Source organism: Rhipicephalus sanguineus, chromosome 1 (genome assembly GCF_013339695.2).
Source record: "Rhipicephalus sanguineus isolate Rsan-2018 chromosome 1, BIME_Rsan_1.4, whole genome shotgun sequence".
NCBI lineage: Eukaryota > Metazoa > Arthropoda > Arachnida > Ixodida > Ixodidae > Rhipicephalus > Rhipicephalus sanguineus.
In genome coordinates this window covers 1,469,869-1,493,590 of record NC_051176.1, presented here as the reverse complement: position 1 = coordinate 1,493,590, position 23,722 = coordinate 1,469,869, and the positions used below count along the sequence as shown (strand labels likewise).

General features: G+C 47.5%; 1 protein-coding gene across 3 annotated transcripts in view; it reads right to left on the bottom strand.

Annotated features, from left to right (window-relative positions):
* Positions 1-23,722, bottom strand: part of LOC119389207 (laminin subunit gamma-1) — a 234,219-nt gene that overhangs the window by 129,557 nt on the left and 80,940 nt on the right. Inside the window, exon 1 of one of the 3 annotated variants that reach the window (XM_037656434.1) lies at positions 4,316-4,491. The exons of the other annotated variants lie outside the window; for them this stretch is intronic. Within the exon in view, the coding sequence (XP_037512362.1) occupies positions 4,316-4,460 (145 nt within the window). The 5' untranslated portion in view covers positions 4,461-4,491. Of the gene's footprint in view, positions 1-4,315; positions 4,492-23,722 lie in introns of those variants that run through there. 3 annotated transcript variants of the gene reach the window in all.

Genomic DNA, 23,722 nt, shown 5'->3' with positions numbered 1-23,722 from the left:
TGAGATGGCGTTCGTCAAAATGACGCGCGCGACTCTCCGACCACGCGTGAGTCACGCATGAAATCATGCCATTCAGGACGCAACAGCGCGATTTCGCGAAGGCATTCGTCAAAAAACGCGCGCGTCCCTCCAAACGCGCGTAAATCGCGCCAAAAACTGCGCCATGCGGTTCCACCTTTTCCCTTCAAGTTCGCTTCCAAGATTTGTCAATTATTGGTGTCGGTTATATGCACGCAAATATGGTACATGAGGTGCGATGACATTAGATGTCGCAAGCGCACAATTTGTATGGTGTGGTTCTGTTCTCGTACTACCGCACATTCGTCTGAGTAATAGGCGTTCCAACTGTCTATCTTATTCCTTTTTGTATATTTATTCACTCGCCACCTCATGTACCAAACCACACACAGCAACGGCGGCGAGCGGATGGTACGAGCTACAGCGTACTCAACCACGAGCCGAGCGCAGCTTCTGACGAGCAAAAATCGAACAACGCGACCGATCGCACTGGCGAGACTAAGCTCGTCGCTACAAGAGCACGTTTACATGCTGCATTTATAACGTCTAAGGGCTTGTGTGCAATGCAAAAAATTCTCCACATGGAGAGGCACGCTCTCACTAAAGAAAATTAGTTTCGGAAATGGTCCAACCGACTTGCACTGACCGAAGCCCTGTGAGTGGTTTCGCGGTTGGTAGTGGCTTCATTGACCGCGAACGGATAAAACAAATTTTTCTTTCTGATGCAGACTTATGACACAAAATCCATCTTACACACTCAGCTATACAGCAGTTTCCTTAATGCAAAATTTCTAAATACTGGTCGCGCGTTTACGTCCACGGCAGCTGCTCGCACTATCCTCATAGCCTCACATCATATTAAATATTCGCAGTAAATAGAACCTTTTCGACAATATGAAGCGTCAACGCACTTACTTTTATTCAAGTTCGCAATCCCAGGCCACGATGACAGCAACCGCCTCGTGCGCGCAGCGCGCCAAAAAACTCCGTTGCCGCCGGCGCCATCGAAATATGGCCGCACAACTCACTTTCTTGAATCTAAAAACGTTGCTTTCTTGTATGTTTCTTGTAGCTAGCTCCTGTACAGGCTCGCTAGCTTTTTTGCGCCTTCGACAACGTCACGGGAGCGCGCCATGTGATATGATGATGATATAAGCTCGCATAGGCGCGCCATTACACGGATGACAGCGGCACATGAAGGCACCAAACGTAGCCTCGGTGATCGGTTCCGGCAGCGCACCGGAGCCCATCGCGGAGGCCGTGCACCAAAGACCGCTTGGGAGCAGTTTCGGCGCAATATTGCGTTTTGGAGCAGGATGGCGCAGCAGAAGCGGATTGGCGCAGCGTGGCGCAAATGGCGCAGCGCTTCCACCCCTGTATTCGGAATAGTGTCCTTCTCTGTTGTCGTTCTGTAGTCGGAAAACTAGTGCGATCCACAACACTCACTTATTCAGTTGTTAAAAAATATGTTTACCTAATTAAAATTACGTGTCTAACTAAAACTTCTACCCCGCCGTTCAGTACCAGAAATATCCCAAAACAGTAAAACAATAATCACGCTTTTAAGGTGTAGCCGTAGTCATCTCTGACAAATGGAACAGGTTCGGTGTTGTTTTTCACGTGCTTAAATACTGGTTTGATCAGCTTCAAGAATTGATTTGAATACCAAAAATACAGCGATACCGAGGCTGCAAACAGTTAGTCTTCACAGGAATCGCAACGCTATATTATGGCCATTCCACGGCAAGGACACAGCATTATTGATATGACATTGTGCGTGTTGGCAGTAGAGAAAACAAATTATCTGCCACTAAATGGACCGACAGCAGCTCAGAAGGTATGCCACATTAGAAAGGTCTAAGTGGCCGCGAAGTGCGTATGAGGAGATGAAAACACAGGAAGCAGCGTTAAAAGAGCAAAGAATGACGCAGCTTGATCACGTAGTGGCAAGAGTGTTGAGCCTGGACTTGGCCAAAGAACCGAGGATAGCTGAAAAGATGAGCGCGGTTTCACATGTAATTTAAGTCTTGTGTGGTTGCGCTTTCAAAACTTTGTAGGCAGCACTTTAATTACTACTCAGTTACTCTGTCCTGTATATCGTACGCCTCACTTGTTATTCGTAGATTATGTACATTTTCGTCCAAAAAATAACATCGGTTATGCGCGTGCTACGGCTGTGCATCTGTCTAGCGTAATTCGCGGTACCGGCCCTTATTGTACATAACGAACAGATAGGCAATAGGAGAACGATATGAAGGACGTGCAAGAAGAGCACGAGGCCACGCCCACTATCATCAACTGAAAGGGCGCGCAGTGGCCGAAAAGAAGGCAGACAGCTGCGCATGCAAAGCCGTGTGCTTAGATTTAAGTGCACGTTAAAGAACCCCACGCGGTTAACCCGGTGTGCCTCGTAATTACATCGTGCTTTTTGGGACCTAAAACCCCAACGATTGCTGCAGTCGACCTGTGTTGCACGCCCACCCTCTTGAATGCATAGCAGTTTAAGACAGTGCACATAACAGCTAGATGATGTAAACTCATTCAGAGCTTGGATTACATGCGTCAGTGGCTTACGCCGGACACGAGCAGATAAACTGGGAAATTGGCACTCCCGTATTGCGTACGTGTGGTTTCAAACCGGGGCAGATATGCTCGGACTGCCCATGTATTTCACCACCACTGCGCGACTTTCACAGCGAAGGTACTGAATGCCCCGAGGGTGAAAGAAAAGAAAGAAAGGAACCGTCGGACACCACTGTGAATGCGTAAAAAGTAATTTATATGGTATAGCTTGCATTATACCTTGCGTCGTTGATGACGAATGTGTCACAACGCACTCAGCCCGCGATGTTTATACTGTGAATGCTCGCATGGTTCAGCGCCTGCTGCGAGGACTTGCTCTTTCCCAGATACTGCACTCCCGCAGCTGTTCATTTACTGCGCGTCACTATGGGCGGAAACTATTTCACAAAGTGCGTGCGTGTACGCGCACGTAGTCGATGCAATTGTTCAGAGCAATGTCCAAGCGTTTGGTGACGTAACATATGCATCCGCGATCTCTAGAGTCTTACAGGTATTCTAAGTACCTACATAGAGCATATTCCTATACATGCAGTTTAAATAAGCATTCATTTCGCGGCCAAAGCGCAAAGCGCGCTTGATGTGGGTGCTCCGCGCCGGCCTCGCTCTCTGTGCGTGCACTTGTCTGTGAGTTTGCACGTAATAACGCACATTTCCGCGAGTTTCGAAGGCCTTACGAAACTGCCGAAGCAACGAAAGAGCGCCGCAACAGAGAAAGGACGTAAAATAGGTCACGTCCAGTAAACACGCCCGGCGGCATCCTTTGAATGACACCCATTTGCTAGCGTCGTACACTCGTTCAACGAAGAAATATTAACCGTAGCGTACGAATCACGTACCGGACGCACGTTTTGCGAGCGCGCACGCAAAATTCGTATTCCCAAATGGAAGAGACCAAAGATCTGCGGTCGCACCGCTCTCTCGCTTGTGGCGCTTCACGCAAGGAGAACACGTTTTCCGGTGTTGACCACAGAGGCACTTGCGAGTCAAACACTACGAACGTTACTTGAAAGACGTTCGCAGCGTTTCACAATATAAAGCCTCCAAGAGCCTTTATACTGCGAGTTCTTTAGGAAAATAAACTTTGCTGTGAGTTGGCGTTCTCTCTTCTCGGTTTTAACTCTGCGCCACGTCTTTCAAGTAACGATTCACCAACATAGTGTACTGTTAAGCTACGAACGTTATTAATTGCGGCAAGGCCTTCCGAGTTGCTCAAGTTCGTTAGGTTAGTCGAGAAATTTCGAGCAAATACCGCACCCAAAGCCTTAGCAGCTCGCGTTGATTTCAGGTGATTTGGCGCTGCCCTTCCAGGGGACCTTGTTGCGTTTGACTACGGGGTTCGCACTCTCATCATCGATGAATTCTATCAAATGAGTGTTTAAAGCTGTGACGACTATTCCGTGTTTGCTGTTCCACTGCTCCTGCTGCTAGCTCTTCACGACGTCTTCTTGATGTTGCAGCCGTTCCGGTGACAGCTTCGAGTGCGCCACCACAGAAAAGTTGCCTAATGAAATGACCTCCAAAACTGGAATAACATAGTATACGGAAAGGATTTCGGCATTGCCGCTATCGATACCCGCGCAACGCGCATACACAGCTGCAGCACAGCGGTATCGTTAGATATAGAAAGGTAACGCTAACATTAAATACTGCAATTAGTGAACGCCTTCTCTTACACGTAAGGACATAAGTAGACGCATATCGCGCCTCCACCCACCGGGTCTCTCGTCGGAATCCCGGTGGCGCGACTGGGTGTCGCCTCGGATACGCTGCTGTTGGTGCCGTCCTCGAGGCCAGTTGGTGGCCGAGGCAGAGAGACACAGGTGCGCCAGCAGAAGGAGGAGCAGCTCGCGCGGTGCCATGTCGCGAGGAAGACCGAGAGAGACGAGCTACATCGGCCGCGCTGCATCGGAAGAGTCCGGTCTGCCCACGCGGGAAGCCTACACGCTCGACGCCGGTCCCTCCTCCGCTTCTCGGTCGGCAGTTTCTTTCGGTGCCGCCGCGGCGATCGCGCGCGTGACGCAGAGTTTGCGCTGGGCTTTGAAAAAAAGGACGACGGCGTTTGCTCGGGTCGTCTGTGCTCATTCTGAGCTTTGAAAAATGGTGCGCAAGGGTTATAGCGACACGGACGGGCGCCAAATTCAGCTCGAGCTGAAAGTGTGCGCTTGACCGCCCCCGCCGTAGTCGCCTTAGTACGCAAGGTGCTCAGCTCGACGGGGGCCGCATTTCAGCGGGGGCGAAATGCAAAGAGTGTTAGGCGCACGTTAGAGAGGTGGGGGAGATTGCTCGACGGCGTGCCTCGCGATCAAACCGTGGGAGACCGCAGCAGTTAATGTCATCAGCGCTTGCCCGCGTTCAGGCTTTGTATGCTTCAACCCTCGCGTGTCATAGCAAACCAACGAGCCCAAACTGCCAGCCTTGAAAATGGCGTCGCTACTAAAACTATAGCAGCTACTGCTAAATTACGACACGAGAAAAAAGAACTGAGTCACAGTTTGAAAGAGCCGCCCCACGAGGAAGTCTGACAAATAGTTTCACGCTTCGGGAAGGTGTGTACACATGCGTGCTTTCGCAGAGTGATCGGGTCACTTTCATCTTCCCGTGCAGATCAAGCTAGCTGGTGGTGCGTATGTTACGCTGCTGCTGCTGCTGCTTACGTCACAAGTAGAGCTTGACGGTTAAGCTGAGCGAGCTCGACTGGGAAAACCACAGCTGGCTGACAAAGTAAGAATTGAATCATGCTGCGAGAGAAAACAACACTGCGCTGGTGAAATCAGGATATGTGAGAGAAGTGAATCTGCTGCGTTCGCCAGGGGGTGGCTTGCCAGTTGACGCTATCGACACGCTGTGGCTGCCTTATTCCTTGGCACCAGCCTATACAGTGCGACGGGCTCGTCTTGGGATGCGACGGTCCGCCGGGATCACGGCATGTGACGCCCCTCGTCGCGCGAACTCGTCGACTGCGCAGTGCAAAGTGCATCCAAGCAGCAGCTGCGCAGGGGTAGTTCCTTGACACGCCATTGATAAAAGTCGGACCGGGGTGTGGACCACTGGCGGCAGCACAACTTCGCTCATACCTTGTCGCATCTCTTACAGGTCACTTGCTGTACTGCAGTTCTGTTGACATACGTTGCTTATGGTGCTGCGGCCGCTGATGCCACTTTTCAATACCATACTTTTCGCTACAGTGTGACCACTGTGTTTTGTTTTTGTTTTTTACTTTGACTAAAGCAATGCCCGACACCTCCTTTTCTTGTCAACTCCTCCTGTCAGATGAGTGTGTCGTTGTAAAGTATTCTGAGTGTACCAAACTCTCATTTTGATAAATGTTCCGGAATTTTATAAAAGTCCGACAAGGGAAAACCCGAAAGTGCGAAGAAAACTTGCCAAAACTGCAGGAGTGCTGGAAAACTTAGTGATAATGGGGACGATTCCTCTGAGGTGAATGTAGCAGCGGTTGTAGTTTCAATAAATTCGAAACTCGAGAAAATTCCTCGGCTCACGGAAAATGTTGAGGGTATGGAACAACAGTTGATGTTCATGTCTCGCACATTTGAGGAGCTGAAAAAACCCCGAGTGCTCAAGGAAAGTGAAATGGAGGCGCTAAGAAAGAAAGCTGCTGAAGCAGAAAGCTCAGCTTCAGAAGGACAAAAGTCGCCAACTAAACCTTGCGTCGGCTGCGTGGAACACCACACAAGCTTGGTGTTCTCGACGCCCTTCCCACACAATCAGTGTTGCCTGCACGGCAGGATAACAATCCAGGACCTCTGGATGAGCGATAGAAGTAAGGACGCACGAATTCATTCAGCATAATCGAACCCGGCACAACAGACAACTTTTGAAAGCGACAAAAGACTGGGCTCGACAAAACAGTTTCAAGTTCGCAGCAGGCGCACTGCATGTGAAATGCTGCGAGTGCACTGCATGTGAAATCTTCCGATGACCGTTTGCATGTCACGTTACGTATTCAATCACGAATGCAATAGGCGATGGCTGTGAACGAGTATTACATGCTAAATGAGCTGGGCAAGGTGGTATCTAACCTAGGTCCAGTACACTAACATGTATTCATTTAAACACTAGGTCGGTAATAAATAAAATGAGCTGCCTCGAAGGATGCTTTGGCAAATTTTCGTTTTCTTGTATCATGCTCACGGGAACATGGAGTGCTAGCGAGCACGACGTCTTTAAAATGGTTGGTTATCAAACATATTGCTGCAATAGAGAGGAAGGTCGTGGACGCGGAGTTTCCATACTAAGAGATTCGTGCACGAAATGCCAGATGGCTCTTGCGCTCGCACACCTCACTATGAAATACTCTCCATACTGGACGGTCATGCGTTACTTACCGGCCAGCAATTTCTGAAATTTTCTGGGCTTGTACGACCAATTTCTTGCAGATGTTTCCGATGTAAAATACGAGTCAACCTCTGCGGGGTAACTAACAGCAATGCAATTTCTACGAACTTTATAACATAATCCACTCTAACGGATTCATCAGTGTCATTAATCAACCGGCACGCATAATGACCGAGTCCCAGCCTGTGTTACATCTATTCATCACAAGCTGCTCACAATCAGGCAAGTCAGGCGTTTTGTCATGTCCTATCAGCGATCACTTACCCATATTTCTGTGTTCAGGGAAACGCCGCACGCGTGCATCTACGATCATTTCTTATCAGTCGTTTACACTACGTAGAAATAACTGCGAAGAACACTACGTAGAAATAACTGCGATATAATTCACAGAGCTAGTAACGCTGAATAAGCAGGTGATTCATTCCTTGAAGCATTCAAGCAAATGTATGAAAGGCACCTTCCTGTGAAACTGCGCATGAAAAATATGAAAAATACGCAAACCACGGATAACGCTAGAGCTACGCAACCAGAATAAATAGAAAGACCAGTTGTGCTTCACGGCTTCTCGTCGTCCGAGTTGTCCTTACACGTTAACTAAGAAGCTTCGATTAGCAAGAAAACGCATCTGTTTTAGACATTAAAACAGGAAGACGCGAGGTGTTTTGGAATAGGTTGAATACCTCGCTCAATCCATGGAGACCGAGCACAGTGTGACGCATCAAGTCTGAATATTAATGGTTAGGAACATTCCGGTGCCAAATTGGCCGACGCATTCAACAATTTTCTGACGAATGTAGCCAGTGACCAAATGTCGTCGGATATGCCTGTTTATTTGGAACAGCAAACAGAGAAATCCCTGTTCTTCCGTCCTGTGACATCATATGAGGTCCTGACTGTAATTCAAAAGCTTAAATAGTAGTTGCAGTAGCGACACAGACGGTATCCAGACACGACCAGTGAAAATCGTTGCTGATATCCTAGCGCCTATTCTTGTTCACATATAGAATCCTTGGTTGGCTACTTCCATGTTTCCAAATGAAATGCAAATTGCAAAAGTAATAGTGTTGTATCAGAAGGGTGATCATAATAAATGAGGAAATTACAGACCTATTTCTCTTCTGCCAACTTTTTCCAGAGCTTTTGAGAAGATAGGAGCATAACAAATTTCATTGAAAAATACAAACTGCTCACCGAGTGTCAATTCGGTTTTCGTAAAAACAAATCCGCAGAACTGGCATTACTTCAACAAAAAGAATATATTTTAACGCAGTTGGGAAATAATCTTATCACAGTTGGTTTATTTGTTGATTAGACCAACGCATTCGACTTAGTCAATCATGAAATTCTAATAAAAAAGCTTAGTCGTTACGGCATACGGGGCTGTATACACTGGAACTAATAAGATCCTGCCTAAGCAACCGGCAACAAATAGTAATAATATATGGGGTTTAACGTCCCAAAACCAAGATATGATTATGAGAGACGCCGTAGTGGAGGGCTCCGGAAATTTTGGCCACCTGGGGGTTCTTTAACGTGCACCTAAATCTAAGTACACGGGCCTCAAACATTTTCGCCTCCATCGAAAATGCAGCCGCCGCGGCCGGGATTCGATTCCGCGACCTTCGGGTCAGCAGTTGAGCGCCATAACCACTAGACCACCGTGGCGGGGCGGCAACAAATAGTCGAAATCGATAAGTCACGATCAAAGGCTATGAAAGTACCCTGCGGAGTTCCGCAGCGGAGCATATTAGGTTACCTGTTGTTCATTTTGTATATTAATGATGTGATATGTATTAATTAATAATAATAATATCTGGGATTTAACGTCCCAAAACAAGGATATGATTCTGAGAGACGCCGTAGTGGAGGGCTCAGGAAAGTTCGACCACCTGGGGTTCTTTAACGTGCACTTAAATCTATGTACACGGGCCTGAGACATTTTCCCCTCCATCGAAAATGCAACCGCCGCGGCCGGGATTCCATCGCGCGACCTTCGGGTCAGCAGTCGAGCGCCATAACCACTAGACCACGGTGGAAGGGCGTGGTATGTATTAATTATAGTGCAAAGTTTGTTATATATGCCGATGACACTAGCATTTTCTTTTCTGGCAACAACATACATGACTTGACAGACATCTGGTACAACACATTGCAAAAATCAACAGCATCGTCCATTCCCAGGATTTAGGGATATCTGTACGTGGCGTCATCGCTCGGCGGCAGCAACAGCGTCCTGCCATAACTGAATGGGAAATATGCGAAAAAAATCATATTTCATCAAAAAAAAGCCAGTTATAGAAAACGACTGCGGGTTCCATGCAGCAGAGACCTGCTGGAACATTTTGGTGAAATTGCAGTATGGCACTACAAAGCGTGTGGCTTCCCAGGATAATTGAACACCGCCCATTGGAAGAAACACATGGGGCCCCATTGTAAAATATTAACCACTCTGGGGAGCCACGTGGTTTGTAGTGCAACACTAATTTTAACAGAATGCTCAAATGAGTCTCTGCTGTATAAAACCGGGAGTCATTTTTGATAGCTATCTGTTGTCGTCAGATATATGATTTTTTTCCGCCTATTTTCCTTTCAGTTACGGCAGGCCACCGCTGTCAGCGACGAGAGATGGCGCTACGTGCACATGCTCCCCAAATACTGGTGATAATTATCCAAGGGCATGAAAATTAATGAAAGCAAAACAAAGGCTGTTATTTTCAGGACAACAACAAAGAATTAGCCCGCCCCCTCCCCATGTATACATATAGTTTTAAATGGTCGTGGCATTGAAATTGTGGATAATTTTAAGAGCCTAGGAGTGGCATTTTCTGCAAATATGTCCTGGCACAGCCATGTAAATGTAGTGATCCAAGAGGGTGCTCGCACAACAGGCATAGTTGGTCGCCTCAAACACCTCTCCACACAGGCGAAATTATAATACCTCGAGAAGTTCTTATTTAAATTACTGGGTGATTCCACGTAAGATCGAACAAACGATGGCTGCTCGACTTCTTAAATTTATTTCAAAATGTTATATGTTATTGCCTGATGAGTGGAAAGAAGAGATCCGCAATTTGTTTTGCCGCCAAAAATTTTTTCGAAGCACAGGAAATGAATAATGACGAAGAGGTGGAGTGGAGCGCTCATCCGCTCTGCTGTTTTGGCCAACTTTCGTTATGAATTGCACAAAATATATTAAAGTTAGGTAGCTGAAACTTCTAAATGTATGGATGTTTTTGCTTCTCCTCGGGTATTTTTAGTTTTTATGTGTAGAGTAGATGTTTTTATAAAAAAAACTCAAAATTGGCCCAGGAAACGTTATTTTCTTTACATTGAAGGTCTTTATCTCAAAAAAGCCTTGTAGCAGAGCGACAAAAAAACCGCATTACGTTCTTCGCATACTTATCTACCAAAGTGCCGAATCTTATATTTATATACCTTTTCAGTAAATAGATACGATCGGACTAATTTCAAGAAAACGCCGAACAATGGAAACTTCTGACGACAATTTAAAAAAAAAACACATTTTTTACATTTCTAAAACTTTGTCCACTTCTTCTCCTCCACATCAGCTTTCACAATCATTGAAAACATATTGCATAATTTCGTTGCAATAATAGTTACGGCCCCTTCAATGAGACCCTTAGGCAAGGATTGGCAATTCCGACTTCTTGCCCAGCAAGTGTATAAAATGCAGGCAGGATTGAATTTATTTTTATTAAAAGGCCAGCAGTACCGAAAAAGGTGTCGCCGGCACCGAAGGCGTCAATTTTGAAATTATTTGGTCACTGCAGCGGCCACGAGCGCGGGGCTACCAAGCAGGCGCGCGCGCACCCGAGATGCTCGTTGTAAGAGACGGCGCAGTGAGAGCTCGTTTTCGCGTCCTCAGACCGATTGAGTTCGAAACAGCAACACCTCTCGTATGACTTGAACGCACGTGCACTGGAGCTTCCCTATTCTATCCGCCCTCTGTTCGCATCGCAGCTAGGCGTTCATAACACGGCGGAGATGGAAGGAAGATGAAAGCTCTATAAGGAAGCTATCAGCGCTCGCTTCACGCCCGCTGCTGCCAGAAAACTGCGCTGCGCCAGTTGCGATCAGTGGAAAGCATAAACGTAGCGCTCCAGTGGCAAAGCAAAAAATGGAATGTCAAAGGAAAGAAAAGCAAAACTATCGGTAACCGGATGCGCTTGCCTATCTTAGATGTCGGCAGCTGACGGCCTGAAGTGGCCGCGCGTTCGGTCCGCTCTTCACACTTCATTCGGCGCTGATAGTTCTTGCGCTTTGCTCTTACACTACTCCTCCTGTGAGACTCATGGCGAGAAAGTATAGCTCTGAATGAGTCTATTGTGGAGACTACCGTTCGAAGCACAAGAAGCTTAAAGGAGAACTGACACGAATTTAAAAAAAAAAATTCGGATTGTTGCTGTAAATAAAAATACTGGTGTCGAGAAACCTAAAACGACTATTGTGGTGCCTGGGAATGCATCCTATATATTTTAATTAGCGCCACCTTAAAAAGACACTTTCGGTTTCGATATCGAGGGGGTGAATCCTCAGTGACGTTTCATAGCAGTGTGACGTCACGGGGATACAGAAACTCGCGACGTACTAGCGGCAAATCCGTCATCTGCTCGTGGTGCACATAAACAACGATGAGTTAATTGTCGTCCAGTGACCCTGACAGTGATTTCTAATAATAATAATATCTGGGGTTTAACGTCCCAAAACCACGATATGATTATAAGGGACGCCGTAGTGGAGGGCTCCGGAAATTTCGACCACCTGGGGTTCTTTAACGTGCACCTAAATCTAAGTACACGGGCCTCAAACATTTTCACCTCCATCGAAAATACAGCCGCCGCGGCCGGGATTCGATCCCGCGACCTTCGGGTCAGCACTGACAGTGATTTCTACGATTTAGGCTGCATGCAGGACGCAGAACTCGCAAACTCGGGGGAACTGTCTTGACTCGTCGGGATAATGTCCTTGCAGTGGGGATGGCTTGCAGATGCTCAGCGACGAAAACTTCAAAGTCAAATTAAAAAATTTTATACGTGTTCTCCGACTCCAGTATACGGACAGCGTTGATCCTGCATACCAAAGGAGCAAAATATGTCCCTTTTGCGATGTCTCAAATTCGTGTCAGTCCTCCTTTAATTATTGCAAAGAAGCCAAAATTTCGCGGAGTTACCGACCTAGACATCAATGCTTTGAAAAAACGCTTAACACCGAAAGATCAGTGACTGTCAGTAAAACGGACTACTTGTGCTACGCGTGGTTTTGCTACGACTGCAATCAAAGATCTTCACGGAACGCGCGGCTGAACGATGACATTCTTATGCCCCCTGAAAAAAGAAATCGACGTCGCTAACCAGATCACTGCGACTACCGGTGCACGTGCGTTCAAGTCACCCGAGAGGTGTTGCTGTTTCGAACTCAATCGGTCTGAGGACGCGAAAACGAGCTCTCACTGCGCCGTCTCTTACAACGAGCATCTCGGGTGCGGGCGCGCCTGCTTGGTAGCCCAGCGCTCGTGGCCGCTGCAGTGACCAAATAATTTCAAAATTAACGTCTTCAGTGCCGGCGACATCTTTTTCGGTACTGCTGGCCTTTTAATAAAATCCGGCAGATCCCACGCACTGTGGGAATCGATGTAATGCGAAGCAGCCAGCAAAGAGCTGCATACATCGCCTTGTTTGTCTTTGAGCCAAATGAAATCATTCAGGCCATGGCCGGCATCTAGTTCAACATATATCGCATGCTTGCCATGCACGCATGCATGTACAATCTGGTATATACCACGCTTATGAAATGTATATTCTGGTATATACAATGCATGACCTGTCATTTATGTTTATCACACACTCGTGTCATGCCATACACTTTTTCGGTATTTACCCAGTTAACAAAACGGCCGGAAGCGCACCATGACAGTGCCATGTAAATCATACCATACATGACATGCACGTAACATGATTCGCATGTTAGGACCTGTCATTTATATTCGCCATACAGTCACGTCACGCAACACCAATTTTGGTGTATACCAAGCGAGCGAAACGGCCGCGAGCCCACCATAAGCGCCGCATGTAAATCATGTCGCACATGACTTGCATGTCATGATTTTCATGTTACCACCTCTCATTTACGTTCGTCATACAGTCGCGTCGCGCAATACCTATTTTGGTGCATATAAAGCTAGCGAAACGGCCATGAATGCACCATGAGCGTGGCATGTAAATCTTGTCGTACATGTCATACATGTCATGATTTTCATGTTACCACCTCTCATTTACGTTCGTCATACAGTCGCGTCGCGCAATACCTATTTTGGTGCATATAAAGCTAGCGAAACGGCCATGAATGCACCATGAGCGTGGCATGTAAATCTTGTCGTACATGTCATACATGTCATGATTTTCATGTTACCACCTCTCATTTACGTTCGTCGTACAGAAATGTCGCGTCATACCAGTTTTCATATATATCCATTCATTTAAACGGCAGCTAGATCCCCAAGACAATGTCATGTAAATCACGCTGCACATGACATGCGTGTGATGATTTGCATGTCATGACGTGAGTCTTTAAAACAGACTGCCTGTCTAGAAAAGAGAAAACAGAGTTATGAGACTCGAGGAGGCGCGACATGGATGGTACAGGTCGCGCGTTTAAACACTTCAATGCAACGCTTGCGCCATACCTTGCCTGGCCTTCTCAATTATTATGGATCAACTAATTTTCATCTGTTCTCTTGTGCAGATAACAAGTTACGATGAACACTTGTCAACGCGAGAGCCGAAGTTACTAATATATATATTGTTAAGGCGTTTATTGACGGCGGGATTGACGGCGACGATAGGCCTCCCAAGCTCGGCCAGGGGGCGCTGCGGCGCACGCGTTTCGCCGCCTTTCTAGCGAAAACCGGTGCTCCCCTCTCCGCGCCTGCCTTTTGACTGCGCTGTCTCCGCACGTTCAGGCACCCTGCACGCGCTGTTCTCTGCTCGCCGTGCACGTGCAGCTTCACGTGTCGCTTGCTCTGAAGGTTTAGAAAGATCCCAGAGATGGAAAAAAACGTTTTAACGGTGGGAATCTTACCAGAGGAGGACGGTTGATCGACCACCTTTTCGGGACCGAGCAGGTCGTCAAGGGCGATGCTGTTTGTGCGAGCGCTACGTGCGTGCAGATGCTGAACGGGCACATTTCTTTGACATGAGTAGGGAGGTGACTGCGCGAGTTCTGTAATTATGTTACCGGTAAAACGCACATTCGTTGCGGCAGTCGTGTATACTCGGAGCTGTCGGCAACCAACCAGCACGCTTTCGAGTGCGTTTTCTATTGATAACTTTTCAATTGCTTAGATGCCAAGTTTGTCGTGCGGCTTTAAATTTATTATGAGCTCAGTGTGAAGAGCATAAATTTACATCTGCCCTGTTGAGTCACTGGCTGCATCGCAATGCGCAATGTTCAGTTTCGTGGGAGTTTCACTTTTGCCGAGGTTTGCATCGAATGATAACAACGTCGGATCGCAAGTTTAATGTCGCCTTGGATTTTTTTAGAGCTCCCTTTGAGAGCATAATGATATACGCAAACAAAAAATAAATAAATATTTCATGCCCACTTCGACGATGCATGTTTCTTGCAGAGGCGTGTTTCATTTCGAATAATATCGACGCCTCATCACGCACCGTGTTCGCTTATTCGAATGTCGCTTTGGTTGTTTCGACAGCTCGCTTGGTCAGCATCATATTATACAGGGCGTAGCCAGGGGGGGGGGGGGTCAAACCCTCCCCGAAAATTTTCAATTTTGCTTGCGTATATGTACACGCACACATACAAACGCACGCACAAACATACATAAAGTATGGTTGGACTCCCCCCCCCCCCCCCCCCCCCCCCCCCAACCCCCCCCCCCCCCCCCCCCGAAAAAATTTCTGGCTACGCCCCTGATACTATACAATACCCACTGGGATCGCGCATGTGTATGATTATGCCGAGATTTGTGCCCAATAATAAGCGCATCTGAATTCGCGAAGCCATCGAAAATTCAATTGCCACCTTGGTTCTTTTTTCAGCTCGTTTCCAAAGCGGCATGCAAGGCTTTTTATTACGTGCCGAACGCATGACATTAATACGAGGCACGCCGTGGTGGATTAATTCGGATTAATTTCGGCCACCTGGGTTTCTTTAACGTGTACGTAAATCTAAGTACGCCGGTGTTAGTGCATTTCGCTCCCATCGAAATGCAGCTGCTGTATGCGTGAATCAAACCCATGACCACGATTTTAGCAGCGCAACACTTCAGCCTTCTAAGCAATCACGGCGTGTCGCATGCAAGGCCAATATAAACGCTCAGTGCAAGCATACAGCTTAATTCTGTTCACAGGGAGCCGCGACGGGAAATGTACCGCAATCAGCTGAATTAAACACTTAGTACTCACGGTACGTTATTTAAACTGTGGTGTAATAAGCCCAAATGCTCCGCTGCTGTAACATTACAAATGGTTGACTCGGAAAGCCAGCGCGCAATCTCGAAACGTACAGCGGCTGTCTATTTGTTGTAACTTCGGTTCACAAACGCACTTCCCTTTCAAATGAGCACGATCATCGCGTTTCTCCCCGTTAATAGTTCGTAATACTGTGTACGACAAAAACTGCTTCAAGGTGACAAGACCGCGAAAGCATCGCGGCGAACTGCCATAATCCACTCTTGACGCCTCTGCTCCTCGGACTGCTTGCATTGGAAACGGTAGAACATGACAGGAAGTTTTCGGCTCTTCGACATTTTTAAACTTTTGTGACAGTTCACAATGCAGCAGGACTGCGTGCCTGCTTTCGAGTACGACGAAGGAACGGCACCCATAGCGTGAAAATGCGAGATAAAAGCCCCGGGAGCACGTTCTCCGCGCGCGCGATGGGAAAACCAAGCAAGAGCGACCCGTCCCAGCTACCGGAGTTTTCCCCTCTCTCCGCTGGGGCGGCGGACGGCGCTGCGCAAACTTGAGCGTTGGAGGCCTATGCACAACGACAGAGCGCAGACTCGCAGACTCTCACGAGCACGAGCACGAGGGGCGTGCTCTCCGAGAAGAGGCGAAGAGGGCGACCCCACTAGAAGGCGCTGGAGAGGACGGCCCATTACAACGCTCCAATTCTTCTCTACAATATATATATATATATATATATACACACACGCTATTGCCAAAACCAGCGCCGTTCCAGCGTGATACCAGTACGTTTTTTTGGCGCTGGACCGCACTGGGAACACTGGTATACGCTCGAATTCACTGGGACTCCGGTGAAAGCATTGGGAAAGTGCTGGATCGCACTGGTAGAGCCACTGGCTTTGCCGCTGTGACGCTGGCGCTCACTGGGAAGCGCTGGAGACGCTGGAATTCTCACTGGCGTGTGCAAGCACATACTGGAGCCTGCACTGTTCTGCATGCAGTGCCGCGCGCTGCTTTCAGTATCGTGCGCGGCGGAATGCTTTGGTATCTTTCAATATCGAATGTCTGATTCGATGGTACCGATAGATGCTATCCTAACGGGTCCCAAACATGTGTCACAAATTGTAGCTTGGCAGAGAAAGACGAGGATATGCGCACTATTTTCATGATATACGTGATATGTGAAAGCATGGTCACTTTTAATGTTTCCCTGTCGAGTGTGGAGAAACATATGTTAATAACCCAAAGCAGCCACACTGACAGCCAACACTGATCATTTTGCTTTCTACCGCGCATTTTTTTATTCATGCAGTGCCAATAACGTCGTTAATTTTGGCGGAGCACGTAGCAGCAATGAATACACATTTTGTGCATGCCGCTCATATATCTCAGTTTTGCATCCGTGATGTGTTACGGTAATGACTTCATGTATTGTAATGTTCATAAGCATGGAGGCGTTGGTCTGAACATACGGAGCAAATCGCTACATCGCCGTGCAGTTGGCAAGAAGTAAATGAGCTCTGGCTTCGCGAGCCCTCCCAACGGAGGCCAGAAAAACAGCCGTCGTTCGATATCGCCACACCGGAAACGCATCTCGGGCAATTCTTGCACTTCCAGTTACTTGAGCTATATGTTAGGTAACAGGTAAAAAGGTTTCGAGGCTAAAATGCAGAAACTTCAACCATCGCAACTCATCTGCGCCGAGATCGGTCCTACCCAGTGCGGCTCCCAGCGAGTGTTAGGCCTAGCGTGCCGGCCGAGTCCGTCTACATGCCACCGGCGCTTCTTGGTTTAAGTACACGCAATTCCAACGTGTATGATTTTCTGTAAAGTATAGTCTGGACATCCGTTAACCTAAATTGACCATTTTTTCTTGTGTACGGTGCCCGCACAAGGAGCGATGACCATCGATGCGACGCACTTTCAGCAACGAACGCAGGCTCACCGAAAGCAGCCGGCCGCACTCGCCGGTACTTCTCTGACTCATAGGTCAGAACATATACCTGTCAACTGGTACGCGTTAATTAACTAACACACCGGCATCTTTTTTCAACTAATTGTATTTGTTTTTGCTGAGCGGTTTTATAGTTGTAGGTATCGATAGAACTGCAAGTCAGAATACAGACACGCCCGCCCCGCAGTAATATCGTCGCTCGCGCGAGAAAACTACTCAGTATGAATTCATCTAGGCGCGTCTTTATCGAACGAGTGATCATAAAGCGTCTGTACATGTTCATCATTTGCAAGGGCGAGAAACGGCTATTAAAAATCGGCAGTAACAGCCGTCAAATTTTACCTGGCTCCTCGATCCATTTGATATTTTTCGGAGTTAAAACGGCAATTCTTAAAGAAATCTAGCGCTCTTCCCATTTTGGGCATTTCATTCGTTGCCGGCCACCCTTTGTTTGTGTCTAATAAAGAAGCAAGCGGGATTTGTAAAGGAAGATCGCGTCTTCCTTGAACACGCGACACCAAACTATGAAACGAAACGCTGTCTTACTGTATTGACTAGCCCTTTTACAGCGATCCAGACGTGTTTCAGCGTCGCGCAGTGGTGGAATACTCGCTTGGAGATTGAGAGGTGGCGAGTTCGAATCCTTGTGGCGGAGCTTTTTTTTTTTTCATACGGCTTTTTTTTTTTATTGCACTAATGCTTTCTATATAACTTTTTTTAGTAATATATTTATGTAGGGAACGTAGGCACCGCTGTTTTAACGCTGTAGAGCCGTTTTCAGCTTGAGTACCCAGCGCCTTCCAGTAAAACGCCGCTCCAGCGGCCCAGTATCCAGCGCGACGCTGGGCCCATAATCAGGCATGGCACTGGACGCTGGTACCCAGTGGCGCTGGGTTTTGCAACAGGGTATATATATATATATATATATATATATATATATATATATATATATATATATATATATATATATATATATATATATATATATATATATATATATATATATATAATGCCACGCCCACTTCTTGTCTTATTTTGATGTTTTTTGGGTTTGACCAGCAAGGGCGGTTATCAACGCTCGAGGCTGTCCGCGAAGCAGTGTTCGGCGATACTCCTTCGGCGATACTTCGGACCCTACAAGGTTCTTCCACGTCTCGGCGCTCTTCACTACGAGGTCATCCCGGACGGCATTACGAACTCCCAGCGACGCCGCGCACGACCTGAAGTCGTCCATGTCGTGCGTCTTAAGCCGTTTTTTGCACGTTAGCGAATCTGGGGACTCTACTTTTACCTTTGTTATTGTAATTTACTTATGTATGCACTTGTTTTTTTTTTTTTCTCTCTTCGTCGTTCTTTCACAAGCATCGGGACGATGCTTTTTCAGAGGGGTGCAATGCCACGCCCACTTCTTGTCTTATTTTGATGTTTTTTGGGTTTGACCAGCAAGGGCGGTTATCAGCGCTCGAGGCTGTCCGCGAAGCAGTGTTCGAGAGACTTCTCGATTGTAGTAGATCGTTTTGTTAAGATTGCGCGCCGCCCGTGAATGTTCTAGCTTTGTCGAGAGATAATGCCGCCACCAGCGATATTGCTGGAAAGTTCGATAGCACCTGTATAAAAACCGACGCACTTCACCGCTTGTCAGTTCATCGACGGACGACGCCCTGTTCGCCGCTATCATTGTACAGCGTGTATTGCTGTAGTTCTAGTTCTCATTTTCCCGGCCACAAGTTCGGCCAAATAAACAGTTTCATCCTGCAAACGCCGACTGCTGTCTTCGTCGACGTCACGACCACGTGACAATATATATATATATATATATATATATATATATATATATATATATATATATATATATATATATATATATATATATATATATATATAAGTGTAGATATAGTTCAATGGGCCAGTTCTTCTTGGGTAATAGGTATAATACAACGGAGGCGTTGTCAACAGTGATATAAATATTTACTTCCCAACAGTTTCGGGAGGGGTCCTCCCTTCTTCGGGGGATGAGTTAAAACTGATGTCGAAGTTCGGTCTTGCTTCTTGCCGCGTCGCTCTCTCGCCTTCAAGGACATTTGAGAGAGTGGGGGAGATAGATTACGAAAAAAAGAAAGAAAAGGGGAAAAAAAAAAGAAAAAACGAAAAAAAAGGAGAGAGAAGAACACCGACGAAGTCAGAAAACGAGGCGAGAAAAAAAAAAAAAACGCTAACTGTGTATGGCATGAAGTCGTGGAAGGTGTTTCTCGGTTCGCGTCGGGCGCAGGGCCACCCAAAATTGTTGTCGCGGAGGGCAGAATGAGGCACCTGAGGGAAGCGTCCCCTTAATGGGTCGGCATACCGCCTTTCATCTTCACCCGCTCCCTGTGAATAGGCTCCAAGTGGTGGAGGAGCGTAAGCACTTTACATTGTACAAGTAGTGAAAAAACATGAACAAAAAATAAGCAAAAAAACAAAATAGGGGAGAAAAGAAAAGCAAGAAAGTAAACGACACTGCACTCGTACGAGCCAGTCAAGAAACAGGCATGGTCCCAATTATGATTCCGTGTTGCCAAATTCATTTTGGCTTATCTCTCGGAGGCAGGAGAGTCTTCCAGGGTCCTCATTGATGCCGGCTGTTAATGTTCTAAATTTAAAGATAAAATATGCCTCACGTTGTTCGCGCGCGCGCGTGTTTTGGAAACCGGACTGTAAAAGAGTTACGCTGATATTTTCAAAGCTGTGGTTTGGTAAGCGCAGATGTCTGGATAAGGGTAGCTTCGGCAGTGAAGTGGCGTGGTACCGGTGATTATTAAACCGCAGCCGAAATGGCGTGTCCGTTTGGCCGATGTATTCTTGCCCGCAGACGTTACAATGTAACATGCATATCACATTGCTGGAGTCACAATTTAGGTTTTGGGTGATGTTGAATTTGAAATCTGAGAAGCTTGCCTTTGATTCACGCGTTGTGACCATGTGTGGGCATACCTTGAAACGAGCTTTTCCGCAGGGGCGGCACCCTGGCTCAATTTTGGCGGGGTTGGTTTTTGCTCTGACAAGAATGTCCTTCAGGTTTTTATCCCTGCGGTACACCACGCGAGGTGGCTCCGCGAAGATGGAAGTCAGTCGTTTGCTTTGCCTAATTATGTTGAAGTGGCGGGAAAGTATGTTGTTAACTCGTGGCACCGATGACGAGTAAGTTAGTACAAGATTTGTTTGGGAAGTTGTTTTGGATACTGTTTTTGGCTCCTTAATTATGTCATTCCGGTTCACGTTGCGAGCACGTAGTATGGCATCGTCAATAATGTCTTCGGGATAATTTTGTTGTGATAGGGAATTCTTTAGGCGTTTTGCGTGTTTGTCAAATTCCTGTATATCGGTGCATATTCTTCGATACCGGTAGGCCTGACAATATGGAATACCCGTATAGAGAGAGAGAGAGAGAGAGAGAGAGAGAGAGAGAGAGAGAGAGAGAGATAATGTCACGTGACGTCGATGAAGACAGCAGTCGGCGTGTCGAGATGAAACTGTTTATTTGGCCGAACTCGTGGCCGGGAAACGAAAACTCAAACTACAGCAATACACGCTGTACACTGATAGCGGTGAACTGGGCGTCGGCCGTAGATCAACTGCTCATGGCTGGGACGCGCCGTCTTTTTACATCACGCATCGAACTTTCCAGTCTTATCACTGGTGGTCGCGCAAGCTCCGGAATAATCTAGACTATTCGCGTCCTGCGCGCAATCTTAACAAAATGATCTACTACGATCGCGAAGCTTCTCGAACACTGCGGCACAGCCAGCGCCGAGCGTTGCTAACCGTCCTTGCTGGTCAAATCCGAATACGTCAAAACAGAACATGAAGAGGGCGTGGCATTGCCCCCTCTTAAAAAGCATCGTCCCGATGCTTGTGACAGAACCTGGAAAAACAAGTGCATACGCAAATAAATAACAACAAGCAATAAGTACAAGCAAAATTACAATAATAAAGCAAAAGGTACAGTCCTAAGGTTCGCTAACGAGCGTAAAACAGCTTAAGGCGCACGACATGGACGACTTCAGATCGTGCACGGCGCCTTTGAGAGCTCGTAATGCCGTCCAGGATAACCTCGTAGTCTATACCGCCCAGATGTCGAAGCACCTTGTATGGTCCGAAGTATCGCCGAAGAAGCTTCTCGCTAAGTCCCCGACGGCGTATCGGCGTCCAAACCCACACACGGTCACCGGGTTGTTATTCCATGTGGCGTCGTCGAAGATTACAGTGGCGGTTGTCGACCCTCTGCTGGTTCTTGATGCGCAGGCGGGCGAGCTGTCGAGCTTCTTCGGCGCGTTGCAAATAGGCAGCGACGTCGAGATTGTCTTCGTCGGTGGCTGTTGGCAGCATTGCGTCGAGCGTCGTTGCTGGGCTCCTTCCGTAGACCAACGTGAAAGGCGCCAGCTGCGTCGTTTTTTGCACAGCGCTGTTGTATGCGAAGGTCACGTACGGAAGGATGGCATCCCACGTCTTGTGCTCGACGTCAATGTACATGGCCAGCATGTCGGCGATGGCCTTATTTAGCCGTTCGGTGAGGCCATTGGTCTGAGGGTGATAGGCAGTGGTGGTCCGGCGGTGGCTTGTCTGGCTGTACCTCAAGATCGCCTGAGTTAGCTCCGCAGTAAACGCCGTACCTCTGTCGGTGATGAGGACCTCTGGGGCGCCATGACGCAGAACGATGTGTTCAACGAAGAACTTCGCTATCTCGGCGGCACTGCCTCTAGGTAGGGCCCGTGTTTCGGCGTAGCGAGTCAGGTAGTCGGTAGCTACGACGATCCACTTATTACCACTAGTCGACGTTGGGAACGGCCCCAAGAGGTCCATTCAGATCTGCTGGAACGGACGCCGAGGTGGCTCGATCGCCTGAAGAAAGCCCGCTGGTCTTGTTGGCGGTGTCTGACGTCGCGGAACAGCCGCGTCATTTCTTCCGCGAAGATGGTCACGTTTTCGTTCGGGAGTTGAACCCGTGTCTCCAGCAAGGTTGCGGCCCTTTCCTTTCGGACGAAGGTCGTGAACGTCTCCAAAAAAGCACTCCGAAAGAGATCCCAGGTTCGTAGTGTGGACTCCCGGTTCTCGAGCCATGTCCTTGCTGCTTCTTCCAGGTAGAAGTACACGTGGCGCAGCTTGTCGTCGGCGTTCCAGCTGTTATATGTTGCGACCCTTTCGAACGTCTCCAGCCAGGTTTCGGGGTCTTCACATGGCGAACCACGGAATGTCGGCGGCTCCCTGGGCGGTTGCATCACTACTTGCGGCAGGGTTCGCTGCGGCCGTCATCGTTCCTGTTGTCTTTGTCGCCGTGGCTTTTGTCTTGTCCGGTAGGGGTCCGTATTCAGGGGGGGGGGGTACTCCTTTCAGTCTGCGGCTAGCTCGCTGTTGCACGAGGTCTTCGACGTGGGCTTGGTTCCCGGCTCTTCGTAGGTGTCCGGAACATCAAGGAAGCAGCACTTCCACCATATATATATATATATATATATATATATACATATATATATATATATATATATACACATATATATAAGTGTACATTAATAGTTCAATGGGCCAGTTCTTATCGAGTGGTGCGTATAACACAACCATCGTTAAAATCTATTGTTTCGAAATGATGTACCTTTTTTTCAATTTGTTACACATAACTGTCCCTGTTGCTGCCATGAATCCTTGTAGTGGGGCGGCGGGCTCGTCAGGCTGTCAGCTTTTATTCGACGCACTTGTGTTTTCGAACTAGACAAAAATAAAATTGATTGATTCAGTGATTGCCTGATTGATTGATTGACTGCCAGTAACAACAGATGCGAGATGCCTATTCCTTACTCTGCGCGGTCACCGAAAACGAAACCAAAAGTAAAATAAAGCCAAAAGCAAAGTGAAAGATGGTGAAGGAAGATGTATAAGCAATCTATAGTTTATTTTTTTATTACTGACATTTGACGGTGTGCCTGTACATACATCTTTAACATAATGAAAAACAAGGACAGACGGTGAAACTAAAGGACCAAGCGCTTCCTCGCCTTTGATGAATGGTAATATGCAATTCTTCAGTTCAACCAAATTATTCAGCTCGGGTAAGCACCTCTTCTTGCAGTCTGCCCCGCCACCGCGGTCTAGTGGTTATGACGCTCGACTGCTGACCCGAATATCGCGGCATCGAATCCCGGCCGCGGCGGCTCCATTTTCGATGGAGGCGAAAATGTCTGAGGCCCGTGTACTTAGATTTAGGTGCACGTTAAAGAACCCCAGGTGGTCGAAATTTCCGGAGCCCTCCACTACGGCATCTCTCGTAATCATATCGTCGTTTTGGGACGTTAAACCCCAGATATTATTATTATGTTCTTGCGGTCTTACTGCCTCAAGA